The sequence below is a fragment of the Vicia villosa genome, unplaced genomic scaffold, assembly GCF_029867415.1.
Source record: "Vicia villosa cultivar HV-30 ecotype Madison, WI unplaced genomic scaffold, Vvil1.0 ctg.000022F_1_1_2_unsc, whole genome shotgun sequence".
In the NCBI taxonomy this organism is placed as follows: Eukaryota; Viridiplantae; Streptophyta; class Magnoliopsida; order Fabales; family Fabaceae; genus Vicia; species Vicia villosa.
In genome coordinates, this window is record NW_026704955.1 from 212,636 (window position 1) to 228,190 (window position 15,555).

Sequence of the window (15,555 nt, forward strand, 5' to 3'; positions counted from 1 at the left end):
CGTAAATGTATCTACGGAAAGAAGCAAATTTTGAAGAAAAAAAATTACTTTTGAATATACATCTACGAAAATAAGGGAGCATAATTAAAATTCTATCAAATGACAAAAAAAAATTAAGGGGTGTAATGAGATATTCCGTTAAATTTATATTTGAATTTAAAAATCTAAATTTGAATTTAAAAATTTAGATTTGAGCTTTAAAAATAAAAAAATTCTTATGTGAACACGGAAATAAAAAGTGTTACTAAATCTTAGGAAACAAATTAGCAAGACTAGGAGGGATTATTTATTGTTTTTAGCAATCCCACATCTCCCAAGCATATATATACGAGTTTTTCCAAAATTGATAAACAGAGTAAACTCTTTCTGTGTTGCTTGCGAAGAAGAAGAAGGTACTATTGCTTTCTCCTTCGTTTCATCACCCAAAAAAACTGTTTCTTTTTCTTCACTCTGTTCGGATTATAATAATCAAATTGCTTTCATTCGTTGTTTAGTTCCCACACCTCACATAGACATAGTAACACAAGCTAAGCTTGATTAGGGTTTGTAACACTAATAACTAGTTGCTAGTATTTAACTCAAGAACGTTAGAGTTAGTTGTTGTTATGATCTCGGGCAATAACTAACTCTAACAACTTTAGGGTTTAGGGAGTTAGTTAAAGGTTTTAAATAATGATTGCATAAAGAATTTTAAGATTTCGGTCTGTACAAGTGTTGCGACTCTGATTACTGTCATGAGAGTCAGAGTGTGAATTAACCACAATTTGATCTTTATCACAAAAACCGTGAATAACAATCGTAACAGTACCTTCCAATATCGTTTTGGCGTGGCTTTTTTCGCGATGACGGAAGGTTTTCTAAAACTTTGATTATTGAGTTCTCCGGCAATAGCTAACTCTTAACAACTTTAGGGTTTAGGGAAAATTCCTTTGTTAATATTTGAAAGTAGTAAATCCTAAACCCTAGTATAGAGTCTTTGAAAGTAGTAAATCACGTGGTACTTTTTTTCTAGTTAATAGTAAATCAGAAAAGAAAAGCAATTTCCTAAACCCTAAAGGCTATAGTTTCTTGTTGGTTTTCAACCTGTAAGTGCTTGTTGGTTTTCTTATCACAGGCTGGATGGCAGGAGGTAGCATAGATGGAAGTAGAACTGATTCCAATTCTGTGGATAGTGGTAGCTTAGATGGAAGTAGAACTGATTCCAACTCTGTGGATCATTCGCCATTCCAACTCCGAGTCCAATGGATAATTGACAGATTTTCTCAGATGAATACGAAAAAGCTCTATTCAGATGTATTTGAAGTTGGGGGCTATCAATGGTATTGTGCTTAAACATTCAAGCTATATTCATGATGTTCGTATTTCTATATAAGTAGACCTGATATATGATGTACATTTGAAGTTTGGCTCTTTATTGATGGAAGTGATTTTGTTGTAGTTTGTTGTCATATTAGTTCCTGTTTATTTATCTTTAGTGATGATCCCTTTGATGTTTTTTATTTTCATTCTGAACAGGCGTGTACTAATGTTCCCAAAAGGGAACAATGTGGACTGTTTGTCCATGTATTTGGTTGTTGCAGATTCAAATAGTCGACCCGAAGGTTGGTCTAAATTTGCACAGTTTAGCCTGGCAGTAGTTAGTCAAACCCATACTAAGTACTCTCGGATAAAAGGTAATGTAACATGTTCCATTTGTTCCTTACAGTTGTTACAAATGAACTGCGATGAGTGTATGTTGAAAAGATCAATCGTGGAAATAAAAAAAAAAGGTTCTAACTTGTAAGATGTTTGTTGCATTTTCTGAACGAGAATTTTTATTTGAATATAATAATATAATTTCTATGCATTAATCTTTTATACTAAATCTGAAACTAGCACCTGTTGTACATAACTACATATATTCTTTCCCTGATAAGGTATAATTTTGGATCTAAATATGCAAATAATTATATTCCTTACTATTGGCTTGTTGAATATAAGAAAAAAATCATGTGGAAATGCACATAAATTTTGAGCATAGCTGTGTTATTTTTGTAACTTTGTTTGCCCTATGTAGAATCGCAGCACCGATTCAATAAAGATCATAGTGATTGCGGTTTCACGACCTTCATGCCTCTCGGTGAATTCTATGATCGTTCAAGAGGGTATCTTGTGAATGGTACTCTTGTAGTTGAAATTGAAGTAATATGTGATGCAGATGAAAATGACACTGCCGAGCATTTAAGGGTAAGTAAATATTCTTATGAAATTTAAGGTCCAAAGTAAATCAAGCCATGTAGAAATCTGTTGTAAGTTTAACTTTCCACAAATTCAGAAGGCTAATTAATTTTAGGATAGCTCTTGACCGAAGCTATGTTTTTCGTTCTTTTTTGGCTATTACAAATTTGCAATCAACTCGATGATTGTTCTTGACTGAAACTATGCCATTCTTTTTTGTTTGTCTCTCAAATTTGAACTCTGCCTAAGCCTATAATATTTCAAGACAATAATTTGAACTCTGCCAGAACCTATAATTTTCAATCAAACCAAGATCCGTTCGTAACTAATTTTCAACTTCTTTTGTAACATATTTTCATTCTGAAAATTTTGCACTGAATTTCTCTGATGGGTTTGTGCAGGAGAGGCTGAAGAAAGAACAGGAAGACCTCTGCAATATTATTGAAAAATCTTCACAGGCTTTGTCCGATGGGTTTGTGCAGGAGTGGTTGAAGAAAGAACAAGAAGACCTCTGCACTATTATTGAAAAGTCTGCACAGAATTTCTCTGATGGGTTTGTGCAGGAGAGGTCGAAGAAAGAACAGGAAGACCTCTGCACTATTACTGAAAAATCTCCACAAAGTTTGTCCGATGGATTTGTGCAAGAAAGGTTGAAGAAAGAACTTGAAAACCTCTGCAATATTATTAAAAAACCTGCACAAAATTTATCTGACGGGTTTGTGCAGGAAAGGTTGAAGAAAGAACCTGAAAACCTCTGCACTATGATTAAAAAATCTGCACAGAATTTAACTGACGGGTTTGTACAGGAGAGGTTGAAGAAAGAACCTGAAAACCTCTGCACTATTATTAAAAAATCTGCACATAATTTATCTGACGGGTTTGTGCAGGAGAGGTTGAAGAAAGAACCTGAAAACCTCTGCACTATTATTAAAAAATCTGCACAGAATTTATCTGACGGGTTTGTGCAAGAGAGGTTGAAGAAAGAACAGGAAAACCTCTACACTATTATAAAGGTGTTGTAACTAAGCTCGCTTCCGTAGAAATTAGCATTGTTTGTGTCTTTAGAAAAATGTGATTAATTATTCCATCAGGTTGTATTTATATTGTTTATACTGGTAATATTTCTTAGGTGGTGCGAGATGAAGACCTTGCAGAACAGATTGGAAATGATATATATTTTGATCTTGTAGACCATGACAAAGTGAAGAGTTTCCGTGTTCGAAAGAATACATCATTTAACATTTTCAAGGTACCATCATCGATTACACTACTACAATGGAAAATTAGAGAAAAACTGAATCTTGTTATTTTAGGATTGAAGTACGTGGAGGACTCTTCATTGGTTCACTTTTCTGATTGAACCAAACCGAACCAAACTGTCGAAACAGTTTAGTAAAACCAAACTGAAATGTTAGAAATCTGTCCCGAACCGAAATTATTTATGGTTTCATGCACCGGTTCTTATATTTCAAATTTGAACCAGTTTATCTTCAAAAGATTCAAACTATTTTCCTTTCCAAACCGAACAGCTACCATTTCTGTTTAGGAAAAAAGTAATGGCTACCATTTTTAGATGGAAAATACTGACATGCAGTACTTTGGGTAAATTAGGTAGTAAGTTAGGCGTAGTTACCTTTTGAATTAATGCATTAACTTTTGGTTCCATCTTCTCAATCTTTTAGACCCCAATACGAGAGTCGTGGAAGTTGGGAATATGTAGTTTGTGAACTGCTAAAGAGAAAATCATTATTTTCAATGCATCCTCAAAGAAAACAGTTTTTAAAAAAATAGTTCTAGAATATTAAAACCAAGTAGTTGAAGGAGAAAAAATGTTTGTCCTATGAATCTCTATGCTTCTATTGCATCTGATATTGTAATATATAATATAATTTATGAAGTTCGTGATAATTATTCAACAGATTTGTTATTTTTGTAAGTTTGATTTTTCTGTTTGATTGCTACTATGTGTGATATGTAGGAAGAGGTTGCTAAAGAGCTTGGCATACCGGCTCAATTCCAGCGCTTTTGGCTATGGGCAAAGCGTAAAAATCACACCTATCGTCCATTACGGCCATTGACACAAATTGAGGAAGCTGGACGTGTAAATTCTTGAGATCTCATGAAGCTTTTCAATATTATTTTGCTCATATACCCCCTTTCAAGCTTCTTATTTTATGATCATTTCTAATTGTTGACTTTTGACTTTTAGGCGAATTTTGGTTTTGTCTGAAAAAAGCTCAACCTCTTTTCCCCCTCATTATGTTTTCTGTTGAATCTATTCATGACATTTTATATCGACCTGCTAGTATATTGTTTGCCATGACTGATTGCATTATATTTCAGCTTTTGGATCTGTTCAACAGTTACTTAATCCATGTTAACTTTATTTGTCTTTTTCACCTTTTTTATTTCTTAAAATTTCATAATGTATATGCAGCAATGCAAGTGGTTTTCGGATGGATTGTTTTGGATCTCATAGTTTTTTCTTTTCTTGTAATCATTGCGAGGGCGCTTAATTTTTTGGAGATTCATTGTCTTTGATTTGCAGCACACCAGTGTCTCTATGATCTGAAGTCCATTTTTTTCTGTTCTGGTTCAAACTGCAGGTTGGGCAATTGAGAAAAGTAAAAAAGGTTAAAGAAGCAGAATTAAATTTGTTTTTGGAGGTGGAGCTTCGGCTGGTAAGATTTATACTATGAAGTTGTATATTATTTTGATGGCATGAAAGAAATCATTCAAGCATAGTCCTGTTGACAAACTACATTATTGTTTAGGATTTACGCCCCATTGCACCGCTCAAGAAGAGAGACGATGATATATTACTTTTTTTCAAGTTATATGATCCTGAAAAAGAGGAACTACGGTACTGAATAATTTCTTGTGATTTTAACACATGTTGGGGTAAAAGGAGGACCTTAGTTGACACCAAAATTTTCCTTTGATTGCAGATATGTTGGAAGGCTTTTTGTGAATCCATATGATAAGGTATCAGAAATCTTAACAAGGTTAAATAAATTGGCTGGTTATGATCCTGATGAAGAGATTGACCTTTATGAGGTTAGTTTGCGTTTTATGATTTATAATTTATCAGTTGTACAATTTCATATAAGTTTAAAATTGTAGTGCATCCTTGCATATTCAGAAGCCATGTGCTTTGTTTTTAAGTTTGGGTCAGGCGGTCACGGTTTTAGTTGTTTAGTATTTAAGCTTGCGTAATGGACAATAAAGTATACCATGTTCTATGAGAATTAGTCACTTTTGCATATAACTTAACAGAAGGGAAAGGGGCATTTTTTAATTTCATATTCATGTTCTCGATCGTCTGCTCCCTACCAAGGACTTTAATCTACTAGTGGTTGCTGAGTTAATTGTGCCTATTACTGTGCAGGAAATTAAGTTTGAACCAGATGTGATGTGTGAGCCTGTTTACGAGAGTCTTACATTTCTAGAAAGCGAGGTATAGTACATAACAAGTTGGTGCACAATAAGTTACTGTATCATTGATTTTCCAATTGATTTGTTTTTCCATGAATGCAGTTAGAAAATGGTGATATCATATGCTTTCAGAAAGCTTCTGCAACGGATAACAGGAATCGTATCCGTAATCCTGACGTGCCTTCATATTTGAAATATGTGCACAATCTTCAGGTTTTTACTGAACATGAAGAATTGTTGGAGAAGCAAAACAAGAACATTATAGCTGAAGAAATTAATGCTATGATAGATGAGAATGTCATTGCTGCAATTGACAGAGTTTTATCAGAAGGCATTACCATTGCAGTACAATCTCAGCATTCTGCTCAAGGACGAGAAGTCTCATTCTCACTCCCTGAGAAACTTCTTCAGGAATTGAGGGATATTGTGTTTAAAGAAGATTTGGTTCAAAAATTTAAAAACGGTCTCACTCCTGAAATTGACTTCAACTTAGTCATGGAAAAAATTGACGCCTATGCCGACCTCTTTTCCTCTCACCAATTAGAACAAGTCGGTGATGTTAAAAACCTTCTCAACAACTTTGTGAGGGTATTTGAAAAAATGGAAAGTTTGAAAAAAAAGCAAGACTGGGTTAAGAAAAGCACTGACAAACACAATGAAGCATTGAAGAAGACAAGAGAGAAAATATTGACCTCACAGACTTCTTTCTCAAACCATCAAACACAACTCAACTCTCTTGATGGTGAGATTGTTGATCTTAAAGCCAAACTTGAAAAACTACAGATCGACAGGGATAATATTGCTGAGATTCAAGATCAAGAGAAAGATAAGATTACTTCTTTGAATAAAGAAGTTAAATCCATTTTCCATCTTCTTGTAGATGATCACATCAAGGTTAAAGTTGTTGAAGATAAGATTCCGGAGGCTCAAGCCGATTTGGAAAATTATGAGAAGCTCTATCAATTCATGAGGGCAGCACAATCATTTTGATTTTATGCATTTTGATTTTACTTCAATGCTTCCTAGCTTTCCATTTTAGTATTAAGAATAGTTGTCACAAATTTATTTATTTAGAATGAAGACTATTTAATTTGAGATATACGATTTAATAGTATTCAAATAAAGTCACCAACTCAAAAAGTTCTCCCTTTGGTTTTCTTATAATATATTAATGATATATGATATAATTTCTAAAAAAAAATTGAGTATGGTTGGTTTAGAGTGTATGATTTTTGAAAAACATTCGAAAATTTGATTTCTGGTGTTGCTGTTAGCATTGACTCAATTCAAGTAGTGTCTTGAAACTAGAGTTAGAACTGTCCTAATGAGTTTAACTTGCCGGTTAATGAACAGAAATATCAATTGTACTTTTGTGATATTTTCCTCTTCTCTCTATTTACTCTTAAAAATTCTTTAAAAATTTAAAATATCATTCATATTCTAAGATTTGGAGTGTGTTTTTGAAAGTGTTCAAATTCTAGAATTTGAATGTAGTAATTAAGATTAGGCATGGCAACGGGGCGGGTCGGGGACGGTTTTTACCTCCCCCAAACCCGAATCCCCAATGAATCCCTGTTACCCGCCCCAAACCCAAACGGGGATGGGGAATTAAAACCCAAACCCGTCCTTAACGGGTTCGGGTTAGGTTCGGGTATTCCCTCCCCGCCACCATGTATTTCGTAAAATCAATTTTTTTAATAAAAATATTTACTTTTCAAAAATCAAATTACATTATAAATAACAAAATAAAACAATCTCAAAAAATTTCATACATATATTTCAAATATTTAAAATAATAAATACAAATCAAATTATTAAAACATTAGCCACATATTTAATAATATAAATTATGAAATATAAATAATAATGTACATATTGAAATAAACGGGGCGGGTTTGGGGACGGGTTCGGGGTGGGTATTAGTGTCCCCATTACCCGACCCATCCCCATGTTTTCTAATCGGGAAAACCCAAACCCAATCAAAGCGGGTTTTCCCCGTCAACTTCGGGGCAGGTTCGGGTGGATACCCGTGGGTATGGGTTTTATTGTCATGTCTAATTAAGATAAACAAATATAATGAACATAAATATTTCATTAAATATAAATTTAAATATAGATGATATAATATATTAAAAATACCAACCATTCATTAACATAAATTAAATATATCAATTGAACACAAACAAAATTGTGAGAGAGAAATTAGTTTTTTTATATCGATTCAACCATGTACGTTGTGATTTTATCAAATGTCTTGGGATGAAATAAATTTGAACAAGTAACATAGATATACCTGACTAAGATAGTGTTTAACTCGATCAGTCTATTGATATGTTACTGAAATTAACAAAAAAAATACAAAACATATTCATAAATTAGGTGCCATCATCACAACCCTTAATTCATTGCTTGTCATGTGGAAAGCCCCAAGTCCAAATGAATTTTGAGACCATGTTAATTTCAAATTCTTGACCAAGATAGTGTTGAATAGACTCAAACCATTTATATCTAATATCATAGCCAAACTGGTTTTGTGCAAGGGAGGAACATTATGGAGAACATTGTTATCGCCCACAAGGCCCTATAGTCTAACTATTAATAGACTCGTGACCATTTTGTATTTTATACTTCCCTTTAAATGAATCATACTCTTAAAAACTACATTTTAGTCTCATTTTAAATGGATTTTTTTTGGAAGAATTTTACAAAATGTTGTGATTATGTATACAAATGTTTTGAAAAGAATTTTAACTCATAGGAGTATTTTTGTAGTCACATTTGAAACTCCTTTAAGTCTATTGTATTACAATGGGAACTGTACAAAGGGTTATATTTTGCATAATACATTTCAAATCCCAACAAATCCAGCATCATATAAATCTCCTCTTTTTCAGGATGTGATTTGTCGCTAGCAATAAATACATGAAGTTCTTGTCCAACTTCAATCCAGCTACATCCAGGAATCTTTTTTAGGCCTTTTTCTTTCATGAAGCCCCTTATGTTTGATACTTTATCCCATTTTCCTAGAGTTGCATACACATTCGAAAGAGCTACATAATTCCCAGGATTATTTGGCTCTAGCTTCAATAACCATTTTGCTATATAATCTGCAAGTTCAGTCTCATGGTTCTGTCCACATGCAGCAAGCAGAGATCCTAATATGTGTGCATCTGGAGGACTTGGCATTGTCAAGATAATCCTAAGAGCTTCATCTAACTGGCCATTGTTAGCAAGGAGTTTCACTAGGCAACCATAGTGTTCTTCACTCGGCTTCATTTGGAGTTCACACACCATGTATTTGAAAAGCTCTAGGCCCTCCTTAAGCAATCTCCGATGGCTGCATGCTGATAAGGCACTAGTAAAGGTGATGTGATCCGGCACTATACCTTCTTTCACCATTTCGTTAAAAAGTGCTAGGGTTTCTGCAGATTTACCATGTGACGCATAAGCAGATATCATTGCATTGTAAACAGGCAATTCCTTTGTTGAACATATAATGAAAACACGCTTTGCATGATCCAAATTTCCACATTTAGCATACATGTCAATAATAGAGGTTGTAGTTTGAAGAGTAAAAGACATAAAATTCCTCATAACATACCCATGAATTGCCCTTCCATAGTTCAATAATGCCATATTTGTGCATGCTGATAGTGCGGAAGTTATGCTTATGCTATTAGGTCTTATCCCTGCATCTTGCATTTGCCAGAAAACCATATTAGCTTCGTAACACAAACCATTTTGAGCCAAGCCTGATATCATAGTAGTCCATGTGATCAAATTTGGCGTTACACCCGATGATTGCATTTCAGAAAACATGTCTTGAGCCTCAACAGCCTGACCATTTCTAAAGAAACCGAATATCAAAGAGTTCCACGAAACAACATTCGGAGGAACACTCTCCAGTTGCATTTGAAAGAACAATTTCATAGCCTCACCACTCAAACCCTTCTCCGCACAAGCTGCCAACATTGTATTCCACAACACGAGATCTTTCTTTGCTGCAAAACAAAAAACTCTTCTCGCACAATCCATCCTCCCGCATTTCGCATACATATCTACGATTCCACTCAACACAACCACGTCAGAGTCAAACTCATTCCTAATGCAAAACCCATGTAACTTCTTACCAAGTTCTACATCTCTTGTATCCGCAGCAACAGCCAACAAAGAAGACAGTGTGACACAATCAAACCTCAAGTTTTTCTCCTCCCTCATCCAACCACACATCTCAAGTGCCTTCTCAAACATTCCACACTGCACATAACTAGATATCATCAAATTCCAAGTCACCTCATCTTTCAAAACAGTCATATTTCTAAAAACTAACTCAACCTCTTCAACCAAACCAACCTTAGAATAAAAATTCATAATAGAACTACCCAAAATGTTACCTAACTCAAATCCCATTAAAACAACAAGAGCATGCCCTTGTTTACCTTCCTCAACAGCCTCCAAATTACCACAAGCCGAAAAAAACCCCGACAATGTAACCTCAGTAAGCTCATCGCCCTGAAACCTCATCTTCTTAAATAGCTCAACAGCCTCCATATTCATTCCATTTTGAGCAAAAACCCCAATCATGGAATTCCAAGCAACAACATTCTTCTGAGGCATATCATCAAACACCTTCCCCGCATCCTCTAAAAACCCACATTTTCCATACATATCAACAAGACTCGTCGCAACATAAACACAACCATCAAATTCCTTATTCATTTTAACAACATACCCATGAATCCCCTTCCCAAACCCACCCCACCGGAGTGCCCCACAAGCCTTCAAACCATTCGGGACAACGAAATTATCCGGGAGAAACCCTTTCTCCATCATTTCAACATAACTCAACAAAGCTTCTCGGGAGAGTCCCATTCGAGCTTGCAGACCCACAATGGCAGCCCATGAGAAGAGATTCTGGTTTTTAACAACGTTACGAAAGAGATGAACCGCGATATCCAGAAGACCGCATTTTGCGTAGAGGATCACAAGCTTGGATTCGATGAACTCGTTGGTAGAAAAGGAAGGACCTTTTTTGATGACGTGAGCATGGATTTGAAGACCTAAACTGAGGGCTCTTGCGTAGACACATCCTTGGAGGAGTTCACCGTAAATGTCGGGTCCTATGTGGGTGTGTTGTGGGAATTGGGAAAGTGAATCGACGGCTTCTTGGATTCGAACATGTTTGCAGAGGAATGAGATGCGGTTATGGATTGAAGTGTTGTTTGTGAAGTGTTGTTGATTTGGGAAGTGTTGGTTTGGAGGGGAATGGGTAAGAAGTTGTGGGATGGTGGTGGTGGGTGTGAGGGGAAGAGAAGCTAAGCCATGCATGGAGTGAACGGAGAAAATGACTGGTTTTGGTGAGTTGGGATGATGATGATGATGATGATGATGGATTTGCATGGATGGAGTTGTTTCTCAATCGATTAAAAAAAAAAAAACTCATTTTTAAGTTTTTATTCTCAACAGTCAACGTCCAATTCACGTTTAGTAAGCTTTTATTAGATAGATTATTTAGGTGGTGTAATTGAGTATTTTTATTAAAAGAGCTTTTTATTCTTTCTTATTTCTATATATATTTGTAGAAATTCAGGATTAGGTTGTGTAATAGGTAGTTTAGATAGATTATTTAATTGAGCAATGTGTTTAATAGGTAGTTTAGATAGACAATGTTTTTTACAATGTTGAATTTTTGTCATTTTCATTTTTTTGAGTTATAGGTTAATCCGAATAACCATTTTCGTATTAGATTTGTCAGGATTGTTTGACTTTATTTTCATTGTGTTTCATATGGGTTTGATTTTTCCTACTATATAATGCTTGTGTGATTTAGTTATAAGCATTATGACTGATAATCAAGGTCAATTGAGGCTCAACAGAGTGTCGCATCATGCATTAGTTCGTAGGGAAAGAGCCTTACCCTCGTAACCATCGGTATATTCTAGTTCAATTGATGCGGAGGCATCAACTTCCAGGGTTGGGGCATCTCCGACTTCGTCTTCTCGGAGTAGGCAGGTGTCACCATTGGTATAGGTTGAGGCACCTTAGGTTTAAAGGAAATAGTAAATAGTACACCAAAAAAATACATCGTATAAACCGTCGGCCATAATGTCGAACACATAAATCGTCGAATATATAATCAAAGTAACGTACATAAATGAAATCAAAATACAGATATCAGAAAAATCACAGGCATCACTATTGTGTGTGTCGGACATCATCATGTGTTTCTCCTTTGCCTCTAGCCTAGCCTCGGCCTCTGCGTCCACCACGTCGTTTGCTAACTACTCTGCCTCTATCGTCAAGTACCCTACATGTCCTGACACGGTTTCTACGGTATAAAAATGCCTCCTCTGCCACCCTAATGATACCATCCACTAAACGTCTGCCATCAGATCCCTCGGTGAAAAAACCATCGGCAATGCCTGCCCGCGCCATGTCAGCTATCTCATGACACCGAGGAAGAACATTGTCAGTGTGGTTCATTTGAAACTGGTTAGTCTGCAAAATCTCCTTGTGGGATGGTCTGGGTGGTGATCCCGCTGCAATGGAGAACATGTATGGGTGTGACACCTTGTAGTACTACGTGATGTACCTGTCGACGTAGCTCTAGTCTTTCTCTAATATGGTCGCCTGAGCCTCGGCATGAACCATGTGATGTTCTTAGTCTACAAAAACCTCATGTATCTGCCGACGGGTCATCAAGATAGTAGCAGAGATAAGAGTGTCATGAGGGATCGTCTGACAGTACCTGAACTGCCGCATGACGCGCTCCAGAAGATAACGAACAATGATGTTCGAACTTGCAGCCAACCATCTAGAATATATGGTAATTTCATCCCGCGGAACCCTCTCACAGTGAGCAGCATAGTTGTCGTATATGACGTCCTCTGCAGCCATGCGGTCAAGATAGTGCATGTAAGGATCCGGCACCTGGTTCCCTATGAAGGGGACGAAGGCCCTAGCACGCGGCATGGCCTCAGTGTAGTCCAACACCTCTCCCCAACCAATAATGCCAGGGAAGTGCTGTAATATCCAACCCTGTAAAAAAAAGGAACAAAGATCAAACATATTATCACAAATATATAATAAACTTTGAGAAAAAGTAGAATGATATAAGATTGTTACCACTAAGATGGTACAGCTTCCAGCCACAGGCCTTACCTTCCACAGGCATCCCTCTCTGAATATATGGTAGTTGTACGCCTGTGTAGCCACTCCCCAATTGTGCTCATGGATACGTGCAGTATCCAATAAGTACCTCAGGTAAACGACATTTGTGTACGACGAGCTCGTGTCCATAAACAGCGGGGCTCCTAACAAGTATAGGAAGTAATATCTCAGCACCCGCTGCATGTGTATCTCCACATCTACTGGGTCACCAGCAGCCTGCTGTGCCGCAAGGAGCTCAGCAGCGTACTGTCGCGCCAAGAAGTGAAACCTCACAACCGCCTCGTAGGTCCTCTCCACCTCCTCAAGCGCGTCCTTAGGATCATCCCCGAGCTCCTCAATCAGCATCTCCCTTGCTTCCTCCTTCGTCAACCCACCGTGACCAAGAAGGGTACCCATGATAGATATATGTAGGAGGCACGCGACGTCGTCAAGAGTGATGATAACCTCACCATGAGGAAGATGGAATGACGAAGTCTCTGGATGCCACCTCTCTGCAAAGGTCATCAGAATCCCGTTATGTATCGTGTGGAACCCGACCTGACAGAGGTCTTTCAGCCCAGAAGTTGAGATGACATCTTGGAATCACGCCTCGTTAGGCTGCACTAGAGCAGTAATCTTCTGGCCATGGTTGTAGAACTTCTAGGTATCCCTCTCCTGAAATTTTCCTTTTTTTTTTAATAATAAGCAAAGTTACAAATAAATAGTAACAAACTCGTGCATACGCACGGGTTCTGGTTTGATACACACATTTGTTTACATAATATATTTATTTTAAATAGAAGGTAAAAAAAGAAGAAAAATAGATCAATAATAGATTTTTATGTAAATAAAAATGTTTAAATTTATAATAGATTTTTTTTCGTATACCATTTTTAGATCATGAATACCATTTTTCGTATATTAAAATATTTAGATCAATAAAAAAAAATTCCCGTATACAAATATTATTTTTGTTTAGGTATCGTTTACAAAAATATATGGATCAATAGTATATTTTTGTATATAAAAATATTTAAATCATTAATAGATTTGGCATGTATACCATGTTTGAATAAAAAAATTAGATCATAAATACCATCTTTCATATATAAAAATATTTAGATCAATAATAAATTTTTTCCCGTATAACATTTTTGAATAAAAAAATTTGGATCATAAGTACCATTTTTCGTATATAAAAATATTTAGATCAATAATAAATTTTTTTCCTGTATACTAATATTATTTTTGTTTAGGTATCGTTTACAAAAATATATGGATCAATAGTAAATTTTCATATATAAAATATTAAAAAATAGAGTAAAAGAGAGGAAAAAATAAGATTTTAAAATTTGAATTTGATTTCTTGTTGGTTTATTTATCTCTCTTTTTTCCTTTCTATAAAAGGGACTTATAGCATTGATAATGACATAAAAATTAAATTACTTTAATGCAAATTTTGAAATCTTATTTAAAAAGAAAACAAATCCTCAACGGTTAAAAAAGGATGGTAGTTTTTAGAATCAATTATAATGGCTTCTGGACACAAATAAATAAATAAATAAATATTTTCTATTTTCTTCATATTTTTATGTTGGATCAAAATCATTTTTTTAAATCTAATAATTAGAATAAATATTTCAATCAACTTTAGATTGCTTTTGAAAACTAATAATGAAAAGGTGAAGAGAGAGAAAGAATGGTGAAATGAGAGGGAGTGATTTATAAATTATAATAATGTTGAATAAAGTATTAAGATTATATTAGACAATTGTGTGGATAGACAAAAAAAACAACAATTTTAATAGGTGTAAGAAAATTAAGGATGGGTATTTTTGTAAAAACCAGAACCACTTATTTTCTTATATTATAGATTAACCAAAAACTGGAGAAAATGAGTCTAATAAGTAATAACCAAAGAAAATTTACCTTCTGGTCCCAAATATGCTTGGTTGAATGATCTGCATACCTTGTCAACAGGGATGCATCTATAGGAACCCCCGGGTACCAGACAGGCTCTGGAACCTCATCATCCTCGTGCAACTCAGGAGGTGGCTCGGAGATCTTGCATCGGTTGTCACTAGCACAGGCACAAGAGTATAAGAATTGCCCCGACGACGTCTGTAGGCGGAGGGCGTCTGTGACGAACCCTCACCATCATCACGAGGCCTCTGTGATGAAGTAGTAGTCATGAAAGGCCCCTCAACTGGAATATATGTAGAAGGCCCCTCTACTGGACGGCAACTCCATCTGTAACCTATGACACTACCTGCATCCGCGCACGTCACACGAAGACATGTTGTGTAGTCCTCCCAAATATAATGTGGTATGGACGGTCGGCCATAATATCTACATTGTATTATAAATAAAATTGAGTGAGATACAATTTAGTTATAACTAGAAAAGGAAAAAACAAATTAACCTTCGTAGATGCCCATACGGAAATCTTTCGCAGATGCATCTACGAAACAACCTAATATTTCAAAAATTTAGGTTTGTTCCGTAAATGCATCTACGAAACGACCTAAGGTTTCATATGTTCCGTAGATGCATCTACGGAAGGTTTTGCAACTTCATAAACGCAAAAAAGGTGTAACTCACTGTTCACCTACTTGAAAAAATCAATTTTCACCCTAGAATCAGTTTGTTCTACACATCAAACACTACCTACATTGTCTCAAATTATGTTCCTAAACTTAACTAATGATTTCTACACCTACAAATCTACTCAAACTCTATTACGGGAAAATTCAA

At 35.7% G+C, this 15,555-nt stretch overlaps 3 protein-coding genes across 3 annotated transcripts; 1 reads left to right on the plus strand and 2 right to left on the minus strand.

The window, feature by feature from the left end:
- The first annotated feature begins 250 nt into the window (after nt 1-250).
- Nucleotides 251-6,805, plus strand: LOC131622030 (uncharacterized). The gene is made up of 12 exons (XM_058893082.1): nt 251-392; nt 1,115-1,319; nt 1,516-1,673; nt 2,057-2,226; nt 2,619-3,230; nt 3,347-3,466; nt 4,196-4,318; nt 4,824-4,898; nt 4,992-5,080; nt 5,166-5,274; nt 5,606-5,674; nt 5,755-6,805. The coding sequence occupies exons 2-12, from the start codon at nt 1,120-1,122 to the stop codon at nt 6,640-6,642; spliced, it is 2,613 nt and encodes an 870-aa protein (XP_058749065.1). The 5' UTR covers nt 251-392; nt 1,115-1,119; the 3' UTR covers nt 6,643-6,805.
- Nucleotides 6,806-8,326: 1,521 nt separating this feature from the next.
- Nucleotides 8,327-11,082, minus strand: LOC131622029 (pentatricopeptide repeat-containing protein At5g55740, chloroplastic). Its single transcript, XM_058893081.1, has one exon. The coding sequence runs from the start codon at nt 11,050-11,052 to the stop codon at nt 8,425-8,427; it is 2,628 nt and encodes an 875-aa protein (XP_058749064.1). The 5' UTR covers nt 11,053-11,082; the 3' UTR covers nt 8,327-8,424.
- Nucleotides 11,083-12,312: 1,230 nt separating this feature from the next.
- LOC131622013 (uncharacterized) lies at nt 12,313-13,218 on the minus strand. Its single transcript, XM_058893064.1, has 2 exons — nt 12,814-13,218; nt 12,313-12,690 (listed from the first exon to the last, which is right to left on the minus strand). The coding sequence occupies exons 1-2, from the start codon at nt 13,216-13,218 to the stop codon at nt 12,313-12,315; spliced, it is 783 nt and encodes a 260-aa protein (XP_058749047.1).
- Between the last annotated feature and the right edge of the window lie 2,337 nt (nt 13,219-15,555).

Excerpts from the sequence above, each read along its gene's own strand:
- LOC131622030 (XM_058893082.1), top strand. The coding sequence starts at position 1,120 with ATGGCAGGAGGTAGCATAGATGGAAGTAGAACTGATTCCAATTCTGTG. Across the intron at positions 1,320-1,515 it reads GAAGTTGGGGGCTATCAATG|GCGTGTACTAATGTTCCCAA; the intron begins GTATTGTGCTTA and ends CATTCTGAACAG. Across the intron at positions 5,081-5,165 it reads CCTGAAAAAGAGGAACTACG|ATATGTTGGAAGGCTTTTTG; the intron begins GTACTGAATAAT and ends CTTTGATTGCAG.
- LOC131622029 (XM_058893081.1), bottom strand. The coding sequence starts at position 11,052 with ATGCAAATCCATCATCATCATCATCATCATCATCCCAACTCACCAAAA.
- LOC131622013 (XM_058893064.1), bottom strand. The coding sequence starts at position 13,218 with ATGGGTACCCTTCTTGGTCACGGTGGGTTGACGAAGGAGGAAGCAAGG. Across the intron at positions 12,691-12,813 it reads GAGAGGGATGCCTGTGGAAG|GGTTGGATATTACAGCACTT; the intron begins GTAAGGCCTGTG and ends TTTTTTTTACAG.